Here is a 24,204-nt window from a genome sequence, read left to right as displayed (position 1 = left end):
AACACATCTGGACGCTGCTAACATACAGAATGGGTCTTTAGATTCCCACCTAGAGGAGCCTCACGGTCACAGATGAAAGTGGACCACTACTCAGCAGGCTTTGATCAGCTCCTGTTTCTTAGTTCAGTGTCAGTCTTCTTGGTGGCTGTTCCGTGCCCCTGACCCCATCTCTATAGCCACGTGCTCAGCCCCTGGTCTCCCTCCTGCCTGCCCAAGGCAGGCCAGGCCTGCTGGGGAGCCCACGCTTTTCCTCTCTGGCCATCTTGAGTTTCTCTCCTCGCCTGCCCTCTATCTTCCCTCCCCTACACTCAGAGCCCAGGCCCTTCGTGGCCAGTTGACCTGCTGCTTCCTGCTTCAGATCTGCTCCATCCATCATGTTCCATCCTCTCCCGTGACTCCTGCCTCTGCCAGAAGGCAGTAGTCCCTCCTTGCAGGCTGCCGTTCATCACAATGGTTTGCTGTGGCCCCATGTGTCTCTGACCCGCCCTGAGCGAGGCCTGTACCTGGCAGCGCTGCGGCGGCTGTAGGCTGCTCAGCCCTGTGGTCAGCGTTTGCTTCTGGAGTTGGATGCCTCTCAACGTGGCCGCCTCCTCATCTTGGGAAGTCCTTCTTGGGTTTCTAGACCCTCTCCTCTTACCACTGTCACCCTCCTAGTAATTTGAGGTGACCCTTTCCTCTTTGGTCCTGGAATTTGTGCCTGTGCTGCCCATGATGGTTGACACCTTGGGCCGACAGCAGTGCAACCATCGATTTGGGCCAGATCTCTCCAGGGCCCTGGGTTTTGTTAACTTGGGGATGTTACCGGTTCCTTGTGACTCAGTCATTCTGACTTTTCTCTCCTCCGCTCCGGACCCGTTTCCCCTTTCCCTGCTGTGGCACCCAGCACAAGGTCTCGCACCCATTTGTTGCTCACTGAACGCATGTTGGTTGACAAGAGTTAGCACCATTTTGCAGTCACCTTGGTCTCAAAATATCAGTGGCCTGTGATTGCTTCGGCTCCCTGCATCTCTCAGCTTCTGGGATGCACACGGTCTCCCTTCCTTCTTTGGGTGAAGCCTTTGCTCTCTTTGCCTCCATCCTCACTCAGTCATCTCACCGTGTGCTTCCGCTGGGCCTGCCTTCAGCCCCAGCAGCCCTCTCCCCACCCCAAACAGTGGCAAACACGGGAATGCTGTTGGAGCAGACTTTTAGGGGGAAAAAGTAGCTACTGTTACATGAAAGTGTGGAGAAGTATAAGGTGTTTGGTATTTGCACAAATGTCATGTTAGATGAGTACATTTTAAAAGAGTAAATATTGCTGATTTAATTTGAATCTGGTTACACAGATCCAGTTTAACTGGCATGCTCAGAAAAGCCCAAGAATGTTTGCTAGTCGTGATGATTATCCTGAAGTATGTATAATGGGCTCTATGTGTGTGTAAGAGATATAAATATGGTGCTAGTTGCAAATAATTTATCTTTTTATTTTTATTTCATAGACTTACTTTAAACATTAGATTTTATAATACTGATTTACAAATGATTAAAAGCATGAATTAAACAAGAGGTTGGTAGGTAGAAGAGTTGCTAAGCAGTGTAAGTTTATAATTTTTCCACCAGGCTAGGTCTTTATTTCATCTCACTTGTTTAAAAAATATTAAAAGTTTCTCTCTTTGCTCCTTAGACAAAGCTGCTGGATAATACGTCAGTTTCCTGTCAGCAGGTCACCCTGCGGGCAGTCCCTAGTTTTAAGAATGGGTTTTTCCTAAATGCTCTGGGCAGCCGCCAGGCAGAGCTTCAGGGAGTATCTCCTAGAGGCGTTGGCGCAGATGCCGCAGATCCCCGGGGCAGCCTCGGCCTCCTGAGCCCACGGCCTCAGCTCACCTGGGACTCAGCACTCCATCCCCATTTCTTTCTGGGGTGTGTTCTGGAGGACAGGTGGACGGGCACACCGGCCGCAGGTTCATCCCCATTTCTTTCTGGGGTGTTCTGGAGGACAGGTGGACGGGCACACCGGGCGCAGGTCCATCCCCATTTCTTTCTGGGGTGTTCTGGAGGACAGGTGGACGGGCACACCGGCCGCAGGTCCATCCCCATTTCTTTCTGGGGTGTCCTGGAGGACAGGTGGACGGGCACACCGGGCCGCAGGTCCATCCCCATTTCTTTCTGGGGTGTTCTGCAGGACAGGTGGACGGGCACACCGGGCGCAGGTCCATCCCCATTTCTTTCTGGGGTGTTCTGGAGGACAGGTGGACGGGCACACCGGCCGCAGGTCCATCCCCATTTCTTTCTGGGGTGTTCTGGAGGACAGGTGGACGGGCACACCGGGCCGCAGGTCCATCCCCATTTCTTTCTGGGGTGTTCTGGAGGACAGGTGGACGGGCACACCGGGCCGCAGGTCCATCCCCATTTCTTTCTGGGGTGTTCTGGAGGACAGGTGGACGGGCACACCGGGCGCAGGTCCATCCCCATTTCTTTCTGGGGTGTTCTGGAGGACAGGTGGACGGGCACACCGGGCGCAGGTCCATCCCCATTTCTTTCTGGGGTGTTCTGGAGGACAGGTGGACGGGCACACCGGGCGCAGGTCCATCCCCATTTCTTTCTGGGGTGTTCTGGAGGACAGGGACGGGACACGGGCGCAGGTCCATCCCATTTCTTTCTGGGGTGTTCTGGAGGACGGGTGGACGGGCACCCGGGCGCAGGTCCATCCCCATTTCTTTCTGGGGGTTCTGGACGGGGGTGGAGGGCACGCCGGGCGCAGGTCCATCCCCATTTCTTTCTGGGGGTTCTGGAGGACGGGTGGACGGGCACGCCGGGCGCAGGTCCATCCCCATTTCTTTCTGGGGGTTCTGGAGGACGGGTGGACGGGCACGCCGGGCGCAGGTCCATCCCCATTTCTTTCTGGGGGGTTCTGGAGGACGGGTGGACGGGCACGCCGGGAGCAGGTCCATCCCCATTTCTTTCTGGGGGTTCTGGAGGACGGGGGACGGGCACGCCGGGCGCAGGTCCATCCCCATTTCTTTCTGGGGGGTTCTGGAGGACGGGGGGACGGGCACGCCGGGCGCAGGTCCATCCCCATTTCTTTCTGGGTTCTGGGGACGGGGGACGGGCACGCCGGGCGCAGGTCCATCCCCATTTCTTCTGGCGTGTTCTGGAGGACGGGTGGAACGGGCACGCCGGGCGCAGGTCCATCCCCATTTCTTTCTGGCGTGTTTCTGGGAGGACGGGTGGGACGGGCACGCCGGGCGCAGGTCCATCCCCATTTCTTTCTGGCGTGTTCTGGAGGACGGGTGGACGGGCACGCCGGGCGCAGGTCCATCCCCATTTCTTTCTGGGGTGTTCTGGAGGGACGGGGGACGGGGCACGCCGGGCGCAGGTCCATCCCCATTCTTTCTGGGGTGTTCTGGAGGACGGGTGGACGGGCACGCCGGGCGCAGGTCCATCCCCATTTCTTTCTTTCTGGGTGTTCTGGAGGACGGGTGGACGGGCACGCCGGGCGCAGGTCCATCCCCATTTCTTCTGGGGGGTTCATGAGGACGGGTGGACGGGCACGCCGGGCGCAGGTCCTCCCCATTTCTTCTGGGGGGTTCTGGAGGACGGGTGGACGGGCACGCCGGGCGCAGGTCCATCCCCATTTCTTTCTGGGGGTTCTGGAGGACGGGTGGGACGGCGCACGCCGGGCCGCAGGTCCATCCCCATTTCTTTCTGGGGTGTTCTGGAGGACGGGGGGACGGGCACGCCGGGCGCAGGTCCATCCCCATTTCTTTCTGGGGTGTTCTGGAGGACGGGGGACGGGCACGCCGGGCGCAGGTCCATCCCCATTTCTTTCTGGGGTGTTCTGGAGGACGGGGGACGGGCACGCCGGGCGCAGGTCCATCCCCATTTCTTTCTGGCGTGTTCTGGAGGACGGGGGGACGGGCACGCCGGGCGCAGGTCCATCCCCATTTCTTTCTGGGCGTGTTCTGGAGGACGGGGGACGGGCACGCCGGGCGCAGGTCCATCCCCATTTCTTTCTGGCGTGTTCTGGAGGACGGGTGGACGGGCACGCCGGGCGCAGGTCCATCCCCATTTCTTTCTGGCGTGTTCTGGAGGACGGGGGGACGGGCACGCCGGGCGCAGGTCCATCCCCATTTCTTTCTGGGTGTTCTGGAGGACGGGGGGACGGGCACGCCGGGCGCAGGTCCATCCCCATTTCTTTCTGGGGGTTCTGGAGGACGGGGGGACGGGCACGCCGGGCGCAGGTCCATCCCCATTTCTTTCTGGGGGTTCTGGAGGACGGGTGGACGGGCACGCCGGGCGCAGGTCCATCCCCATTTCTTTCTGGGGGGTTCTGGAGGACGGGTGGACGGGCACGCCGGGCGCAGGTCCATCCCCATTTCTTTCTGGGGGTTCTGGAGGACGGGGGACGGGCACGCCGGGCGCAGGTCCATCCCATTTCTTTCTGGGGGGTTCTGGGGACGGGGGGACGGGCACGCCGGGCGCAGGTCCATCCCCTTTTCTTCTGGGGTTCTGGAGGGGGTACGGGCACGCCGGGCGCAGGTCCATCCCCATTTCTTTCTGGGTGTTCTGGAGGACGGTGGGACGGGCACGCCGGGCGCAGGTCCATCCCCATTTCTTTCTGGCGTGTTCTGGAGGACGGGTGGACGGGCACGCCGGGCGCAGGTCCATCCCCATTTCTTTCTGGGGTGTTCTGGAGGACGGGTGGACGGGCACGCCGGGCGCAGGTCCATCCCCATTTCTTTCTGGGGTGTTCTGGAGGACGGGTGGACGGGCACGCCGGGCGCAGGTCCATCCCCATTTCTTTCTGGGTGTTCTGGAGGACGGGTGGACGGGCACGCCGGGCGCAGGTCCATCCCCATTTCTTTCTGGGGGGTTCTGGAGGACGGGTGGACGGGCACGCCGGGCGCAGGTCCATCCCCATTTCTTTCTGGGGGGTTCTGGAGGACGGGTGGACGGGCACGCCGGGCGCAGGTCCATCCCCATTTCTTTCTGGGGGGTTCTGGAGGACGGGTGGACGGGCACGCCGGGCGCAGGTCCATCCCCATTTCTTTCTGGGGGGTTCTGGAGGACGGGTGGACGGGCACGCCGGGCGCAGGTCCATCCCCATTTCTTTCTGGGGTGTTCTGGAGGACGGGGGGACGGGCACGCCGGGCGCAGGTCCATCCCCATTTCTTTCTGGGGTGTTCTGGAGGACGGGGGGACGGGCACGCCGGGCGCAGGTCCATCCCCATTTCTTTCTGGGGTGTTCTGGAGGACGGGGGGACGGGCACGCCGGGCGCAGGTCCATCCCCATTTCTTTCTGGGGTGTTCTGGAGGACGGGGGGACGGGCACGCCGGGCGCAGGTCCATCCCCATTTCTTTCTGGCGTGTTCTGGAGGACGGGGGGACGGGCACGCCGGGCGCAGGTCCATCCCCATTTCTTTCTGGCGTGTTCTGGAGGACGGGGGGACGGGCACGCCGGGCGCAGGTCCATCCCCATTTCTTTCTGGGGTGTTCTGGAGGACGGGTGGACGGGCACGCCGGGCGCAGGTCCATCCCCATTTCTTTCTGGGTGTTCTGGAGGACGGGGGGACGCGGGCACGCCGGGCGTCAGGTCCATGGGGGGCACGCCGGCGCAGGTCCATCCCCATTTCTTTCTGGGTGTTCTGGAGGACGGGGGGACGGGCACGCCGGGCGCAGGTCCATCCCCATTTCTTTCTGGCGTGTTCTGGAGGACGGGGGGACGGGCACGCCGGGCGCAGGTCCATCCCCATTTCTTTCTGGCGTGTTCTGGAGGACGGGGGGACGGGCACGCCGGGCGCAGGTCCATCCCCATTTCTTTCTGGGGGTTCTGGAGGACGGGTGGACGGGCACGCCGGGCGCAGGTCCATCCCCATTTCTTTCTGGGTGTTCTGGAGGACGGGTGGACGGGCACGCCGGGCGCAGGTCCATCCCCATTTCTTTCTGGGGTGTTCTGGAGGACGGGGGGACGGGCACGCCGGGCGCAGGTCCATCCCCATTTCTTTCTGGCGTGTTCTGGAGGACGGGGGGACGGGCACGCCGGGCGCAGGTCCATCCCCATTTCTTTCTGGGGTGTTCTGGAGGACGGGGGGACGGGCACGCCGGGCGCAGGTCCATCCCCATTTCTTTCTGGCGTGTTCTGGAGGACGGGGGGATGGGCACGCCGGGCGCAGGTCCATCCCCATTTCTTTCTGGCGTGTTCTGGAGGACGGGTGGACGGGCACGCCGGGCGCAGGTCCATCCCCATTTCTTTCTGGCGTGTTCTGGAGGACGGGTGGACGGGCACGCCGGGCGCAGGTCCATCCCCATTTCTTTCTGGCGGGTTCTGGAGGACGGGTGGACGGGCACGCCGGGCGCAGGTCCATCCCCATTTCTTTCTGGGTGTTCTGGAGGACGGGTGGACGGGCACGCCGGGCGCAGGTCCATCCCCATTTCTTTCTGGGGGGTTCTGGAGGACGGGTGGACGGGCACGCCGGGCGCAGGTCCATCCCCATTTCTTTCTGTGGGGTTCTGGAGGACGGGTGGACGGGCACGCCGGGCGCAGGTCATCCCCATTTCTTTCTGGGGTGTTCTGGAGGACGGTGGACGCGCACGCCGGGCGCAGGTCCATCCCCATTTCTTTCTGGGGGTTCTGGAGGACGGGTGGACGGGCACGCCGGGCGCAGGTCCATCCCCATTTCTTTCTGGGGGGTTCTGGAGGACGGGTGGACGGGCACGCCGGGCGCAGGTCCATCCCCATTTCTTTCTGCGGGGTTCTGGAGGACGGGTGGGACGGGCACGCCGGGCGCAGGTCCATCCCCATTTCTTTCTGGGGGGTTCTGGAGGACGGGTGGACGGGCACGCCGGGCGCAGGTCCATCCCATTTCTTTCTGGCGTGTTCTGGAGGACGGGGGGACGGGCACCCCGGGCGCAGGTCCATCCCCATTTCTTTCTGGCGTGTTCTGGAGGACGGGGGGACGGGCACGCCGGGCGCAGGTCCATCCCCATTTCTTTCTGGCGTGTTCTGGAGGACGGGGGGACGGGCACGCCGGGCGCAGGTCCATCCCCATTTCTTTCTGGCGTGTTCTGGAGGACGGGGGGACGGGCACGCCGGGCGCAGGTCCATCCCCATTTCTTTCTGGGGTGTTCTGGAGGACGGGGGACGGGCACGCCGGGCGCAGGTCCATCCCCATTTCTTTCTGGGTGTTCTGGAGGACGGGGGACGGGCACGCCGGGCGCAGGTCCATCCCCATTTCTTTCTGGGTGTTCTGGAGGACGGGGGGACGGGCACGCCGGGCGCAGGTCCATCCCCATTTCTTTCTGGCGTGTTCTGGAGGACGGGGGGACGGGCACGCCGGGCGCAGGTCCATCCCCATTTCTTTCTGGCGTGTTCTGGAGGACGGGGGGACGGGCACGCCGGGCGCAGGTCCATCCCCATTTCTTTCTGGCGTGTTCTGGAGGACGGGGGGACGGGCACGCCGGGCGGGCAGGTCCATCCCCATTTCTTTCTGGCGTGTTCTGGAGGACGGGGGGACGGGCACGCCGGGCGCAGGTCCATCCCCATTTCTTTCTGGCGTGTTCTGGAGGACGGGGGGACGGGCACGCCGGGCGCAGGTCCATCCCCATTTCTTTCTGGGTGTTCTGGAGGACGGGTGGACGGGCACGCCGGGCGCAGGTCCATCCCCATTTCTTTCTGGGGTGTTCTGGAGGACGGGGGGACGGGCACGCCGGGCGCAGGTTTCCTTGTAGTTGTCCCCTCTCCAGGCCCTCGTGGCCGTTGGCAGAGGGGTCATGGTGATTCCAGAACTGCTGGTCTCTGCATGTCTGGACATTAGCAAGCTGAATGCTGACCCCCGTCATGTTGTCATTAGTAGAACTGGGACACAGCTGCAACAACCATTTCATTTCTTTTTTCTTTTTTTTTTTCTTTTTTTGAGACAGAGTCTCTCCCTGTCGGCCAGGCTGGAGTGCAGTGGTGCAATCTTGGCTCACTGCAACCTCCGCCTCCGGGGTTCAAACGATTCTCCTGCCTCAGCCTCCCGAGTAGCTGGGACTACAGGCACCCGCCACCACGCCCAGCTCATTTTTATATTTTTAGTACAAGCAGGGTTTCACCATGTTGGCCAAGCTAGTCTCGAACTCCTGACCTTGTGATCCATCTGCCTCGGCCTCCCAAAGTGCTGGGATTACAAGCGTGAGTCACTGTGCGCAGCCAACCATTTCATTTGAAAAGAAAACCCTTTTTTTCTTGTTTTAGAGACAGGGTCTCACTCTGTTACTCTGTTGTACGGGCTGGAGTACAGTGGTGTGATCTCGGCTGGGTTCATCCATCCTCCCACCTCAGCCTCTTGAGTAGCTGGGACTGCAGATGGGTGCCACCACACCCAGCTAATTTTTAAGATTCTTTGTAGAGACAGGGTCTCACTATGTTGCCTAGGCTGGTCTCAAACTCCTGGGCTCAAGTGATCCTCCCGCCTTGGCCTCCCAAAGAGCTAGGATTATAGCGTGAGCCACCATGGCCAGCCTGAAAGGAAAACTTTTTAAAGTTTAGTAAAAGAAAACCTTGTAGAAGAAACAAGTTTTAGAGGTCGCTGTGAGACTCAGCTGAGAGCCAGAACCGTGCCCTCGTGCCTCACATAGCAAGCTCTCCATAATGTACTTATAGTTTTGTTAAGCTTGACAAGTTTCAAATGTAAGACAGTTTAAATCTTGTTCTATGCTCAATAAAGAAGAAATGATGTTAAAATTTCGCCAAAGGCGTGGTGACTTTTTTTTTTTCTTTTTTTGAGACAGTCTCGCTCTGTGGTCCGGGCTGGAGTACAGTGGTGCGATTTCCGCTCACCACAACCTCTACCTGCTGGGTTCAGGCAGTTTTCCTGCTTCAGCCTCCTGCGTAGCTGGGATTACAGGCACCTGCCACCACGCCTGGCTAGTTTTTAGTATAAGTGGGGTTTCATCATGTTGGCCAGGCTGGTCTTGAATTCCTGACTTCAGGTGATCCACCCACCTTGGCCTCCCAAAGTGCTAGGCTTACAGGTGTGAGCCACTGCACTCAGCCAGGCCTGGTGACTTTTAAACAGAGATGCCACCTGGGCATTAAAACTCTTCTGGAAGCCATAGCAGGATAGAGGGCAGCCTCTTGCCCTGTGCTGCTGGCCGTAGGCCTTCCTCGTGGAGTCTGTCACAATCGTGTCATCCCTATACTGTGATTTCAGCAAACGTGTGTGCCCTCTCCTGCCAGCTGCATGGCAGCTCAACAGTGGGTATAGGACGGAGAGGGCAGACACGTGGGGCCACCCATGCCATCGATACTTGGCGGAGGTTGATCTGGTAGAGAAGTCAGGTGGTGCCGGGTGGGAGGAGTCCAGTCAGGAATCCACATGAGGGTGGGGTGAATCTTAAGTGTCGGCCACAGAAATGGTGCCTGTGGGACAGCAGGGTGCAAGGGCGTCCTCAGCAGCCCTTGGAAGTTCACAGGGGTTGGGAGAGGAAGGGATGAGGGATGACTCTGCCTCTGCAGCCTCGGGGTGGTGCACAAGGAGGAGCCCAGAAGGCAGGGACACCATGGCTGGAGCCACTGTCCCAGCAGGGACCCCGAGACTGGCAGTACGCTCTCTGACCTACTTCCCAGTAAACACAGACTGACGCCCCTCATTGCTTTGCAGACCGCGTGCTTCCGAGAGGAGCGCGATGTGCTGGTGAACGGCGACTGCCAGTGGATCACCGCGCTGCACTATGCCTTTCAGGACGAGAACCACCTGGTAGGTTGCACGGCCAGAGACTTGGTCAGGGCATTCGCTCTGGCTTTATTCCTTTATGCTGTCACTAAAAATTCAGTAAGACAACATGCAACTGACATTTTAAAAATGTGTATTGGACTGGATAAAACGGAGGGGCTTGTTTTCATACAGTAATTGTCAGGTAGAACTTTTTAAAAATAAACCTGTGAAAGTAAGGACTTCGTTTTTTGCTCATCACTAGAGCAGCTGATTAGTTCGTTTGCTGGGTTTGTTACATTTGAATCAGCTGGGAGTTTGAAATACTTTGAATCTTGGATTATTGGGAATAAGGAACTGCAATGGGGATTCAGCCGTGTGGACGTTTTTGCCTCCATCTCATCTCGGGCTGAGTCAGGGAGTGCCTCTTGTGTGCCTGCAGTCCTCCTGTCGCTGCCCCAGGCCCTTCTGACAGGTTTTAGGTGACTCTTGGTCTCCACGCTGCCTGTGTATTTTTCTGACTTAAACAGGGCTTGCTCTCAGGACGGACGGAGCAGCCTCATGGCGCACATGCGTGCGCATCGTCAAGTGCGTTCACCTCTACTGCACTCTAAGGCAGCTGACTTAGCGGTGAAGGGGAAACCAGCCCTTGGTCTCGGCCGCTGAGTGGCCCGCAGACCGCATTGTTCAGGACTTTTTATTCCTAGAATGACTCTCCAGGTTTGCCTGAACCTAAAAGTGGCCACTACTGGAGCTCTGGGTGGACGGGACACGTGCAGACTTCAGAGAAGCAGGTCTGAGCCCGACTCATTCCCAGTGGCACCGTTTCTGCAGCGGTGGCAAGAGGGGCGTAGTCGCTGTGGTCACCGAACCTCAGGGCAGGGACCCGAGGCTTCCTTTTCCACGACAGCCAACGCGTGTGTCCACCCGAAGCTCCTGGGTTGTGTGCTCCGCTGGTTCACAGCAGATGGAGTAGTGTCAGATCCTTCCATTCACCCTGAGTAATCCTTGAAGCATCAGAGAAAGCCCTGAGATTTGAACACCCAGGATTAGAGAAAAGGGTGTGCTGATTATTTAGACTTTACATATATGTGTTTGCTCAGCAGAGGGGGCAGCTGGTGTTTGTTGAGCACTTAGGACATTTCAGGCCCACAAGGGTCCCCGTCAGGCTTCCCAACGACCCAGTGATTCCACCGTTTCATAAGGGGGTGTCTGGGGCAGAGAGAGGCAAAGTCACTTGCCCAAAGTGACCACATGGATGACAGCCCCTGTGTCCCAGTCCCAGCTCTAACCTGGCAAGCAGGTTCCGGGTCCTCTGCTCTGGGGCCATCTCCACATAAACCCCTGCCCCCCGCTTCCTGCTCAGTGTCCCTTTTCCTGGGACCCTGGTGGACTGTCTCCAGTTCATTTCCACTTTTGATAAGAACTGAGTGAAGTTTCTAAGGAGTACAGGCAACTGGGATCTGTACGAAGGAAGATAATGCTTCTTGTTTTGTTTCTAATATTTTTCTGAAATTAGCATGCTGACATCTAAAATGTTAGGTGTTGCCGGGTGTATTCTAAGTTAAGACACATCAGTTAGGAGCCCCTGTGAAGATTCCATGTTCTCGAGGTTTTGGAGTTGCCCAGGTAGAAGTACCATGAAAATTAAGGATGACAGAACAAAGGCGAACTTTCTGGCACGTGTCTGCGGGGCCAGCTTCTGCAGTGCACACCTGCCACCTTGAGCGGGGGTGTTGAGGGTTAGGCCAGTTCCCCTTCCTATGGTTGTGAGGCTGGCCGGAGTGCAGGCTGGTGTCAGGTGCCTCTCATAGTGATAGGGAAACATGGGTTCCTCTGGCCTCCCACCGGTTCTGCGTGGGTTCTGCTACAGTTTGTATTGGAGCTATCTCGCGGAGTTTTATCAAAATTAGACCTGTTTGACTGCTAACTGAAACTTACTGGCTTAACTCAGCACCCCGCGTTCTGTGACAGGACAGGCTAGGTCTGGTTCTCTTTCCGGAGTGGGTCTCTGCCGTCTACCTCACGAGCTCCCGCATTAGCTTTCCTCACAGACCATGTTCCAGGAGACCGTTGATCAGACCCAGTGCTGCTGTAGGATGCCCCTGCTCATCTTAGAGTTCTAGGCAGACGTGGACACGGCCGGGGCTCAGCTAGTAAGGGCTTGACTCAACTCCATGCTTTCTTCAGGGGCCTGAGGGCCTGGCCCTTCGCCCTTCGTTCACTGCATCTCCCTGGCCCCGTGTGTGTCTGTCAACGCCGGGGCGTCTCCCTCTGGAATGCCTGCAGTGTGCATCCACCACCCCTCTCTCCATTGCCCTCCGCACACAGCGGCACCTCCATGCCTGGGCTTCTGAACGTAGTTGGGGAACATCACCCACTCACTGTTCTGAGAGTGGGGCTGCAGCCACCACTGTGGCCGGCCCTCCCCATTTAGCAGGCTCCAGCGTGCCACTGCCACTTTCCTCCTAGCCGCTTTGCATGCACCCCTTCATCTGGAGCACAACCCCGGCTCTCCTCAGGCCTTTGCTTGGCAGCCTCTGGCCGGGCCACCTCACCAGGGGACCTGCGGTTGGCTGGCACTCACCCCTGCCTGCTCTCCGTGCTGACCACGGTCTCTCCTGCCCCCAGTGTGAGCTCTGCTGAGCCAGGGACCTTGCTGTCTCGTGCATGCCAGTGCCCCCGTTGCCAGAGGGGCCAACAGAGCCACGGTGAAGGTGCACAAGCAAATGAACAAACTGAAAAACTCAGCGGGGAAGGACAGGCAGTGCCTGAGCCAGGGCAGGGAGGCTGAGGCTGCCCTCGGTGACTTGAGGAAGGCTCCACAGGGCGGGACAGCTGTGGAGAGGCTTGGAAGGGATGAGAGTTTGCTGGTAAAGATTCTTTTGAGAGCAAGGACCTAAAGTGAAGGCTTCTATCATTTCCTCTGATCTAGCTGGGCCCCTCCCTTTCTCAGACAAGCCCACCGGTGGGGCGCTTCCCTTCCTTTGGAGACACGCAGTCTGGTTGGGTGTGATGGGCGTGGAGTCTGACTGTTGTGCCCAGGTCTTTGTTCTGTCCTTGCCTGCTGGGCGACCCTGGGCCCATCCCCAAGCCTCCCGTGTTGATGGGGTCTTGGTGCCGGAGGCTAGGGTAGGTGGGAGCGTGAACAGGACAGCACTGGCCTGCGTCTCACAACCTGGGCGTAGGCCTTCATGGTGACAGAAGCTGATATGATTGGGTTCTCAATAAATACTACAGGGTCACTGCCCCAACTGATAACAGGGCGTTTCCTCCCTGTGTGGGTTGGTTAAAAGCTAGCTGTCCAGACCAGAGCATCCATCTCATCACAGGAAATTTGCACCAAGGAAGGCAGCTCCTGTGAGGTGCAGGCCACGTGCTTCCCCAGCAGTCCCTGAGGCACAGTGGCCCCAGAGATGGAGGTGTTAGCTGCCACCCTGACTCTGGCTGTGATGGTCTTGCCTGTCCTGGTCCTCTCTGACCTGTGAGATCTCCCCACTGGGGCCTCCACAGACTGTGGGCTTTGTGGTCTGAACTTTCTAAGTACTGCAAGAGACAGGCTGTCCTCAGGCAGAGCTCCACACAGGCTCACCTCGGGGTCACCCACTCCGAGCACATGGCTGGCCTGGTGGGGAGGGAACTAGCAGGGAAGTGACGGGTTCAGCTCTGTTAGCAGATGTTTTTTCTTCCATTACTCCAATTTCTACTTAAGCAGGAGCTTTTCTGAGGTTTCTGTTGGAGTGAACCTATAAGTAATTATTTTTCGGCTCTTTTATGATATAATCTTTCCAATAAGAACTGCTGATAGCATGTGAGATGTTAGATACTTCACCTCCCTTCTGTGGTTTGGTCCGTAACATGAGGGCCTGGAGAATTATTTTTAAACCCATAGGATTGACGGGCTGTTAACTGTGCTTCTGCTTTGGGTCACTAGCTTTTAGAGTGCCCTCTCCAACATCAAACCCTTTCATCATTCCTCCCATTGATTAAATACATCACTCACTGACGTCCGCTCTCTGCCATATGCACACCTGAAGATGGTGGCATCGTGGACGCGTCGGGGCATGCCTTCCAAAAGGAGGGTCTTGGGTGACAGAAGAGCAGCTGAGATGCCACGAGCCAGACCTGGAGCCTGAGAACCTCGCCATGAAAGGCTGGCCTTTAATTGTCAGGTTTGGTGGTGACTAAATGTGGTATTCTCTCCCCTTCTCTTTGCAATTTGTAGTACTTAGTCATGGATTACTATGTGGGTGGTGATTTACTGACCCTGCTCAGCAAATTTGAAGACAAGCTTCCAGAAGATATGGCGAGGTTCTACATTGGTGAAATGGTGCTGGCCATTGACTCCATCCATCAGCTTCATTACGTCCACAGGTAACCAGCTTCTGATATATTTTATGGAAACCACGTTTAATTGTTAAAATAATCCTTTCAGAGCTCCCAAGTCCAGGCCACCCCAGGAAGCCATGTAGGTCGCGAGTCCCCACATTGAGCTGCCGCAGCACAGACTGATTTGCCCACATCACCATCTTCCAGCCCCAGCACCCAGTGGATCCCAGCTCTCATTGTTGCAGTTGTGATGGTCTAACTCCTGTCAGCTGAAGCCACTGTGTCTTTTGACATTTATTTGACGTTGACTCAACCTCTCCCTGCCTGAGACCCCCCTTCCCTGAAATGCCTGTGCTCCCTGGGACTCGTGGGGCTCGGGGTCCTCTGTCCCTACCACCCTGAAATGCCTCATGTGGGGCCTGGGCCCTCTGTCTCCACGTCTTTCTCAACTCTGCTCTTCTCTGTGCCGTGCTGACCCCTGAAGGGCCCCAGGATACACAAAGGAAAGATGGGCTTGAGGAAGAGGCTCCCGTCACTACGACATGCAGGACTTGAGCTGAGAGAGCGTGTGGGGCAGAAGCCTGAGGCAGCTCCCTCTCCTGCTCTCCGGGGCCCTCTCCCTTCTTGGCTGGGAGGGCAGCTCCTCAGTGACTCAGCCACTGAGTCCACGTCTTCGCCTCCCTCTTGTTGTGAGACTCAAAAGATTCAGTCCTGTGGTTTGTTTTGGTTTTTGTTTTTAAAAACTAGTTTTACTTGTGTGTTTATTACAAGATAATTTTGTGGTAATAGGTTTAAAAAGTCAAACAGTTCTATAGAGCCTCCAACCAAAACCAAGCCCAGCCCTGGCCCCACTGATTATAGTTGGTCAGATAACTATTGTAAACTTGTAAAATTATTTTTCCAGCATCTACCTTCGTGTGTCTTAAGTCACAGGTTTATATTGCTAATTTCTTTCTTTTCTTTTTTGGCTTTAGATCACCTCTGTTAAATTGAAATTGTAACTCTTTTACATAATTACCTCTTTCTCTCTGTCACCCATCTCTCCCACATATACTTCCAAACTCTCTTCCCTTCTCCCACATCGTCCTTTTGATTTTGATTTTGATATATTTTTTAGGATGGAGACTTGCTCTGCCACCCAGGCTGCAGTGTAGTGGCGTGATTTCACTCACTGTAGCCTCTGCCTCCTGGGTTCAAGAGATTCTCCTGCCTTAGGCTCCTGAGTAGCTGGGACTACAGGTGCCCAACACCATGCCTGGCTAATTTTTTTTTTTTTTTTTTTTTGAGACGGTGTCTCGCTCTGTTGCCCAGGCTGGAGTACAGGGGCGCCATCTCGGCTCACTGCAAGCTCTGCCTCCCAGGTTCACGCCATTCTCCTGCCTCAGCCTCCTGAGTCACTGGTACTACAGGGGCCCACCACCACGCCCAGCTAATTTTTTGTATCTTTTAGTAGAGATGGTGTTTCACCATGTTAGCCAGGCTGGTCTTGATCCCCTGACCTCGTGATCCACCCACCTCAGCCTCCCAAAGTGCTGGGATTACAGGCGTGAGCCACTGCGCCCGGCCTAATTTTTTTGCCTTTTTAGTAGAGATGAGATTTTGCCACTTTGGCCAGGCTGGTCTTGAATTCCTGACCTCAAGTGATCCACCCGCCTCAGCCTCCCAATGTGCTGGGATTACAGGCGTGAGCCACCACGCCCGGCCGCAGATCATCCTGATTAGTATGGTTAAAAACCATGCTTTTAGCTATGGTTCAGTCAGCGTTTGGTGTTGATAATACTATGACTGTGTAACTATGACAGCAGGATTGTAGTTGAGAGCTACACTTACATAAACTTTTGCTTTCTCTGGAGTTGATAATTGCCTTGCTTTTTGTTAGTTTTTCTTTGTAGCTGTCACTAATTTGTCCCCAGATATTATGGCCACGTTGCGAAGCTCCGTACCTGGACACGCATCGGGTAGTCGCGGTCTGGTTTTCTTTGGCGCTGTCCCTTCCATCATTCCCCTCCTCTATTCCGCGTTGGCTCCTCGTTTGTTCTGTGCTACACTCGTTCTGAGATGGCTTTTCAAGTGCAGAGATTCCCTCTCCCTTTCTGGGATTGGCTCCCTGGTTTTACAAGTCATTCGTTTTTCTTTTTCTTGGCTTTTAGTTTGGCTTGGTAGCGCATGTCCTTCAGTGGTATCTGGAACGAGGGTATATGAGATCATTTTTTGAGATCAGTGTCTTTATTCCATGTGTGTCTGTGACTGGTGCTTTATCCAGTGTGGAGTTTTTGGTTGTAAACCACTTTCCCTTTGGAACTTTGCAGGCATCACGTGTGCCTGTGCCTTCCACCTTGGGGCTGCTCTCGAGAGGTGGGAGGCCATTGTGGTCTCCATGGCTCTTTGTGTTCTGAGCTGTAGGCCTGTGCTCGGGCCCCCTCCGTGGTGATCAGGAGGTTTTCCCAAGCAGACACAGCCCCTCCTGTGTGGGGAGCGAGGGCGCCGCTGAGTTATAGCTCTTCCATCTTGCTGGAGTGCTGCCTCGTTGCTAGAGGAGGAAATTGAGGCTAGAGAGGTGGGTGCCTTGCCTCAGCCACACTGCTGATGGCACACACCTCCCAGCGCACAGGGAGGTGTCCTGAAAGAACAGACACTCGTTTAGTGCGATGAGATTGTGGACATTGCTTCTCTTTCTTTCTTTTTAAAAACTGTATTTCTTAACATAGTTATGCCTGCTTTTATAAGTTAGTATAAGGTTTTATTGATTGATTGATTGGGATGGAGTCTCACTCTTGTTAACCAGGCTGGAGTGCAATGGCGCGATCTCGGCTCACCGCAATCTCCACCTCCCAGGTTCAAGCAACTCTCCTGCCTCAGCCTCCCGAGTAGCTGGGATTAAAGGCATGCACCACCATGCCCGGCTAATTTTGTATTTTTAGTAGAGATGGGGTTTCTCCATGTTGGTCAAGCTGGTCTAGGACTCCCGACCTCAGGTGATCCACCTACCTCGGCCTCCCAAGGTGCTGGGATTACAGGCATGAGCCACTGTGCCTGGCCTATAAGTTAATATAGTTTTTAACAGTTAGATTTATACTCTCTTCTTGGTAGAACTTAATTCACAATAGAGAAATAAGTGTCTTTGTATTTATCACAGATCTCCAGGGAAATTAGTTTTACCACCTTTTTAATTGTTTTCTCCCCCTAAATAGAAAGCGTTCTCCTCATTCCTTTTTTTTTTTTGAGACTGAGTCTCGCTCTGTCGCCCAGGCTGGAGTGCAGTGGCATGATCTCGGCTCACTGCAAGCTCCGCCTCCCGGGTTCACGCCATTCTCCTACCTCAGCCTCCCGAGTAATTGGGACTACAGGCGCCCGCCACCATGCCCAGCTACTTTTTTGTATTTTTAGTAGAGACGGGGTTTCACTGTTAGCCAGGATGGTCTCAATCTCCTGACCTCGTGATCCGCCTGCCTCAGCCTCCCAAAGTTCTGGGATTACAGGTGGGAGCCTCCTCATTCTCTTAATTGGCTGTGTAGAAGCTTTGCTCAGTCATTTGACCTCCAGGCATAGTAGACATCAAAATATGTAATTTTAAAAACTTTATTTTTTCCCCCAAATTAACTCATTATTCAGACTGAGTGCCCAGATGCAATCTAAAAATGGAGATGTTTCTAGGAGGCCTGTCTTACCCCAGTCTCAGGTGGGGACATTGTGAGCATTTGGTAGGGTCAGAAAGAAATGTCATTGGCGCCAGAGTGGTGCCGCTGGCCGATGTAACTGTGGTTTGGAGCCTGTGCCACTGTGCTGCCGCTTGGGCCCCTTCCTGTGGTTGGTTAGGTGCTGCGGGGATTCCATCCCACCAGGCGGGGGTCTGCAGCTTTCACAGCTGCTGCCTGGCTTCTGCAGCTGGACCCCAAAAGCTTTCTGGGTGAGGAAATCAGTGGGAGACCAGGACCCAGCGTGTGCGCCTCACAGGTGTGTACAGCTCCTTCCTGAGAAGTCAGCCCTGGTGATATCAGGAAAGGCAGAGATCACGAATGACACAAAGGGCTTCAAAGAGAGAGAACATTGGCCAGACACACTGGCTCACGCCTGTAATCCCAGGACTTTGGGAGGCCAAGGCAGGTGGATCACCTGAGGTCAGGAGTTCAAGACGTGCCTGGCCAACATGGTAAAACCCTGTCTCTACTAAAAATACAAAAAATTAGCCAGGCTTAGTGATGAGCACCCGTACTCCCAGCTACTCAGGAGGCTGGGGCGGGAAAATCACTTGAACCCACGAAGTGGAGTTTGCAGTGAGCCGAGATCGTGCCATTGCACTCCAGCCTGGGCAGCAAGAGCGAAACTCTGTCTCAAAAAAAAAAAGAGAGAACATCACATTCCCAAAGAGAGAGCAGAGAGTGTAGTGTGTGAACAAAATAAGAAGAGAGTACAAATTTTAAGAAAAAGAGTATGTAGAAAACAAAAAGTCTTGGAAAATAAAAGCTAAAGTAAAAAGTTCAGTGGAAGAGGCAGAAGATGAAGTAGAGGAAATCTGGCAAAAAAAAAAAAAAAAAAAAAAAAAAAAAAAAACCTCGGAGAGAAGATCTGGTGGTCAGAGTGGCTCTGGGGCCATTCCCCAGGTGGTGGGCTGTGTGCTCTGGAGGCTGAGGCGCACCTGCTGTGGGAATCAGACTTCTGTTGGTTTTGCAGCTGGAAGCTCCACAAGGGGAATGGTTGGAAGCAGGAGTTGACATCACTCAAAAATGGGACGGTGAGGGACAGAAGCAGCCTCCCTTTTCAGTGTGTCAGAGGAAGAGCTGGAAGGGAGAAATAAAGCCTGCGGTTCACCATGGCTCTTTCACCCCCACCTGCTGGATGCCACTGATGTTAGCCGGAATCTCAGCAGCTGGGAAAAAAGGCACTTGAGGAAGCCTAGAGCTGCTGCTCAGCCCTGTGCCTGAGTCTCCCCTGAAGATGCCACTGCTCCCTGGTTTTAGCAGAGAATCGACACAGGCAGTCCCAGCACAGTGGTCCGTGGGGACCATCAGCTCTCTCAGTTGGCCTGGGGACCACCTGCCCATCTAAAGGCCTCGGCGGTTGGGAGCCATAGGCCAGCCCTTGCCTTGAACCTCCAGTGCTCTTCTGCCAGGAGAGCTTTCCTCACACAAACAGCAAGTTCACTTAAAAAAAATAAAATCGACCACCACCACGTTTTAAATACAGAATTACACTGCACAGATGACCCCCAGAGCATGCAAATGGCCAGCAGTTGAAGGCCCCTGGAAGGTACACAAGGAAGATGGCCTTCCTGAGACCCCTCCTCGGCCTGTCTTCTCAGAGTGTACTGGTGGTGGTGGTCCTCGGGTGGCCCCTGGAAAAACATCACTATTTTTTAGGGAATTCCTGGCAGCCACGTCGTGTTTAGCCTGGACTCTGGTTGTTGTATTTCTGCTAACTCGGTCCATAGAACACCTGTTGTGGCGTGTCTCGGGGCCTCCTTACTCTCTTCTGTGTCTTCCTAGCCTGTCTCAGGCCACTTGGGACATTTGTGTGTATGTGAAATTATGGTTATTTGCCTTAAACATTTTCCTGTGTAATCATTTCTCTATTTCTCTGTGAATTGTCCTGCCTTCCATTCCCAAACCACAAAAGTGAAGCCCAGATGATGAGATTTTTGGAGAGAAGAACCAGTTTGTTCCAATCTAAATAAAGTAGTCTCATTGTCCTTGTCTTTAATCCGTTTCTTCCTGGCAGCCAGTTATAGCGCTTGTTGCAGAACCTTCTTGAGCTTCTCTTCATACTTGGTCCCGTATGCGTTGCTTCAAGTCTTCCTTGTCATAAAACTGGTCCTCTTTTATTTACATGGGCGGCTCACAGAAGGGAGTGGAGGCCGGAGGCCATGGTGAAAGGTTTGTGAGTTCGAGTGAGCACCTCCGAGCGCCCTGGTCATGGGGAGGGCAGGAGGAGGGGTTGGGTCTGCTTCTGCTTCCAGGAGTGTTGGTCTTTATTTCCACTCCCTTCCTCCCTCCTTTCCTCCATCCTTCCATCCTCTCATCTTTCCAACTCTCCCTCTCTCTTTCTGCCTCGCCCTCTTTTTTCATGGGAAAGGATTGCAGAAAAACTCGTGGACGTGGGAGAGTCTATTAGATGTCCCCAAAAGTGCTGTTAATGGACGTGCTCTTGGCCAGAAGCCTCGCATCCCACGTGGAGCAGCTGGTTGAGAATCCACCTGCAGCATCAGGTGCAGCGTCAGCACGCCCTCTGCACGTAGTCTTCAGAGCTGCCATACCTGGAAGGAGGCAGATACCTGCCTTTCTTCCCAGCACTGGTGGAGTCTGTTGGGAAATGAACGTAGTATATATAACATATGAAGAGGAATTTGTTCCTCTGAAGCAAATTTAATTTAGATGTATTTAAATAAGTATAGTAGACACTTCCAAGGAAAGAGGATTTTTATTAATGAAAATAATATGTTCAGCAGATGGGCCAGGCGCGGTGGCTCACGCCTGTAATCCCAGCACTTTGGGAGGCTGAGGTGAGTGGATTGCTTCAGCTCACAAGTTCAAGACCAGCCTTGCCAACATGGCAAAACCCCTTCTCTACTAAAAATACAAAAAACTAGCTGGGCATGGTAGCGCACGCCTGTAATCCCAGCTACAAGGGAGGCTGAGGTATGAGAATCGCCTGAAAACTCAGGGAGTCAGAGGTTACAGTGAGCTGAGATTGTGTCACTGTACTCCAGCCTGGGTGACAGAGTGAGGCTCTGTCTCAAAAAAAATATATATATATATATATATGTGTGTGTGTGTGTATATATTTATTTGTGTATATATATCCAGCAGATGTTTTCATTTTGATTTTTTTCTTTCAGACTTAAAGATTTTGTGTCAGTCAAAGCTGCTAAAGTAATGTGAGACAAAAATTGTTTTTGAATTCTAATGTACTCGCTCCCCAGAGGTCACCACCACTCATCCCCCACAGTGCTATGCAGAACTTTCCACTGTGACAGAATGTTCTAGATCTGCATTGTTCAACACATGTGGCTCATGAGCACTCGAAACATGGCTGGTGCAACAGAAGAACTGAATTCTGTATTTTATGTAATTTACATTAATTTGAGTTTGAATAATCCTGTGTGGCTAGGGGCTACCGTGTTAGACAGTGAGGCTCTGAAAGCGTGAATCAGCTTTGCCTGTTTTAAAATACTGTATATATGGAATCATATTACATGTGTATTCTTTTAAAAGTTTTCTTTTTAAATAATGTTTCAAATAGTTTCAAACCTAAAAAGTTTCAGTCTTATACAAGGGTTGCAAGAATGGCACAAAAAGCACCCATATACCTTTAATCAGATTCACTTATTGTTAATATTTCGGCTCCTGTTATAGATTTCCCCCCGCCACATGTGTACACACACACAGATTTTTCCTGACCCGTCTAAGAATAAGCTGCATGTACCAAGAGCATTTACCCCGAAATTCTTACTTATGCTACTCATGCCTAATCTCATCCTCTTTGCTCAGATTTTATCAGTTGACCCAGGGGCATCTCTTGGAGTATTTCCTTCCCCCAGGACAGAATCCAGTCCAGGATCACATGTGACATTTCATTGTCATGTCTTCTTTAATCTCTTTTAATCTAGAATAGTTCCTCATCCTTTCTTTGTTATGACATTGGCACGTTGGAAGAACATTGATGTGTTTGGAGAATACAGTGTCCCTTGCCTTTTCAATAGAAGACTTCTCAGTTTCGCTTGGTCTGATGTTTTCTCCTGATAGATTGAGATGATGTGTTCCTTCCTCTTGGAATGTGTGTGTGTAAATATATTGTGTCCTTCTCAGGGTGTCCTATCCAGAGGTGTACAATATCCATCAGCCCCTCAGTGGTGATCAAATACATCACCCAGTTAAGATTTTGTTAGATTTTTCTGCTATATAGTTTTTTCCCTGTGGGGAGATACTTTTAAGACCATGCAAATATCCTCTTCCTCTTTAAAATTTCCTCCCAAGATGTAGTATCCGCTAACGATTTTTGCCTGGACCAGTCTTTGCGTGGTTGCAAATTGACTTACAAACTCCAGACCCAGCACGCTGGCCAGTCATCATCCGGCTTTCTGCTCTAAGGAAGCACCTCCCTTCTCCCTGCTTGTTGGTCTATTTATGATCAGTATGGATAAATGGATCCTTTATTCTCGCAGTGGTTTATAATTCACTATCTTAGTTATTTTTGTGCTGAAATTGGCCCATATTTGGCATTCTAGCTGACTCCTGTGTTTGCGCTGTGCCTCGTCACTTTTTGAGGATGTCCTTAGTTTCTGTCATCCTATACCTTCTATCCCCACTCCATTGTTTCTCAGAAGAGCTCAAGGCCTTTGAGTGGGGAGCGGCTTTGAAGACCAAGTTCTGGGTGCTGGGCATGCGCATTACTATGGGGTTGTCTGCTTCTAGGCCCCTCAGTGCACAGAGGTAGTAACAGAGGTATATGCACGTTCATAGACACATGCGTCTACCTGTGCATACTCGGGAATCACGAGTTAACTTCTTGGCTTCCTCCCTTTCCAGATTTTTGTCTTCCTTCTACTGAAACTGTGACTCCCAGCAATGTTGGTACAGGGACTCACTTGCTCAGTCCTGCGATGTGTCTAAAATAGCTTTAGAATTGCTCTGCCCATGCCGTCACAGAAACAAACCTGCCGAAAAGAGTTCTGGGTCTGTTTGCGGTTCTCCCCCATCTCATTGGATGGGGGAGAACCGCAGTAATTCTGTGTTCATAACAGAATTCTGTGTTCATAACAGAATTCTGTGTTCATAACATACCCTCTCACCTGCAGTAATTCTGTGTTCATAAGTCACTTAGATTTGTTTTGTTTTGTTTTAACCCCACCTGCCCCTTCACTGTTGTTTTTGAAATACAGTTGGATTCATTGGTTTGAATCAGTTTTCCATTTTAGACTTCCCTTCCGCCTTTGTTGATTCAGTTTTATTCTTTGACTGTGTAGGACGTTAGCATGCTTCCAAAACACCAAAACTGCATGAAGTTGTACTCACAGAAGCGGTCGCCCCTTCCTTATCCTGCCCACCTCCACTGGCAACCCAGAATCGGTAGCCAGTCTGCTGTCTTCTGCTGTCATCCATGCAGACGTTTCTTGTTTCTCCTTTGTTAAGCAAAAGATGGTATGCTAAATGTGTGCTTTGCATCTTTAAAAACTTCAGTGATGTATCCTATAAATCATTCTATATCAATTCATGGAGCTCTTCATTCTTTTTTTTTTTTTTTTTGAAACGGAGTTTCGCTCTTGTTGCCCAGGCTGGAGTGTAGTGGTGCGATCTCAGCTCACCACAACCTCTGCCTCCTGGGTTCAAGTGATTCTCCTGCCTCAGCCTCCTGAGTAACTGGGATTACAGGCGCCCGCCCCCACGCCCGGCTAATTTTGTATTTTTAGTAGAGACGGGGTTTCTCCATGTTGGTCAGGCTGGTCTCGAATTCCCGACCTCAGGCGATCTGCCTGCCTTGGCCTTCCAAAGTGCTGGGATTACAGGCGTGAGCTACTACACCCGGCCTGCTCTTCATTCTTTTTTATGTTTTCGTAATACTGCGTTATAGGTAACTACCATAGTTTATTCAGCTAGTCTCCTAAGAATGGACATTTAGATAGTTTCCAATATTTTGCAATTATAAATGTAGAAATAAATATCCTTGTGCAAGGTGTTTTTGTTTTGGTGGTGGGCCTTTAGGGTGAATCTCTGGAAGTGGGGTTACTGAATCAAGAGAGAAATGAAATACATATGTAGGTTTATTTGATGTTTTAAGTTTCCCTCCATAAAGATCACCGATTTGTATTCCCACCAGCAGTGGATGCACTTTCCTTGCAGCTTTGCCAACCGTGTATTTTCAGACTTCTGTATTTTTGCCCTCTGATGGCTGAGAGGTGGTATACAATTGTAGTTTTCTTTTTCACCTTTCTTGTGATGTTGACCCTCATGTTGTATTTTTGTGTGCATGCTTATGTGAGTTGTTTCATGGGTTTTACCCTTTTCTTATGGATTTCTGGGCTTTTTTCCCCCAATTCTTAAAGAAGTATTTGCCTTTTTTCTGTGATATATATTACAAATATTTTTCCCCAGTTTGCCATTTGTTTTTTGATGTGGTTCATTGTGGTTTTTTGCCACACAGATTTTTTTAAATTTTTATACGTAATTGAATGAGAAATCCTTTTCTTACCCCCAGAAAAAGAAAACCC

At 53.3% G+C, this 24,204-nt stretch overlaps 1 protein-coding gene across 3 annotated transcripts in view; it reads left to right on the top strand.

Annotated features, from left to right (window-relative positions):
- The window catches only part of CDC42BPB (CDC42 binding protein kinase beta), a 134,019-nt gene that overhangs the window by 51,527 nt on the left and 58,288 nt on the right, over positions 1-24,204 (top strand). For all 3 annotated transcript variants that reach the window (XR_004057395.1, XM_010353708.2, XM_030931068.1), the window contains exons 4-5: positions 9,624-9,719; positions 13,900-14,048. Coding sequence is in view for 2 of the 3 variants with exons in the window: in XM_010353708.2 (XP_010352010.2) it covers positions 9,624-9,719; positions 13,900-14,048 (245 nt within the window). In the remaining variant the exon portion in view is untranslated. The remainder of the gene's footprint in view (positions 1-9,623; positions 9,720-13,899; positions 14,049-24,204) is intronic.

The sequence above is a fragment of the Rhinopithecus roxellana genome, chromosome 5 (genome assembly GCF_007565055.1).
Source record: "Rhinopithecus roxellana isolate Shanxi Qingling chromosome 5, ASM756505v1, whole genome shotgun sequence".
NCBI lineage: Eukaryota > Metazoa > Chordata > Mammalia > Primates > Cercopithecidae > Rhinopithecus > Rhinopithecus roxellana.
The sequence above is the reverse complement of the archived record's forward strand: the minus strand, read 5'-3'. Positions and strand labels throughout refer to the sequence as shown.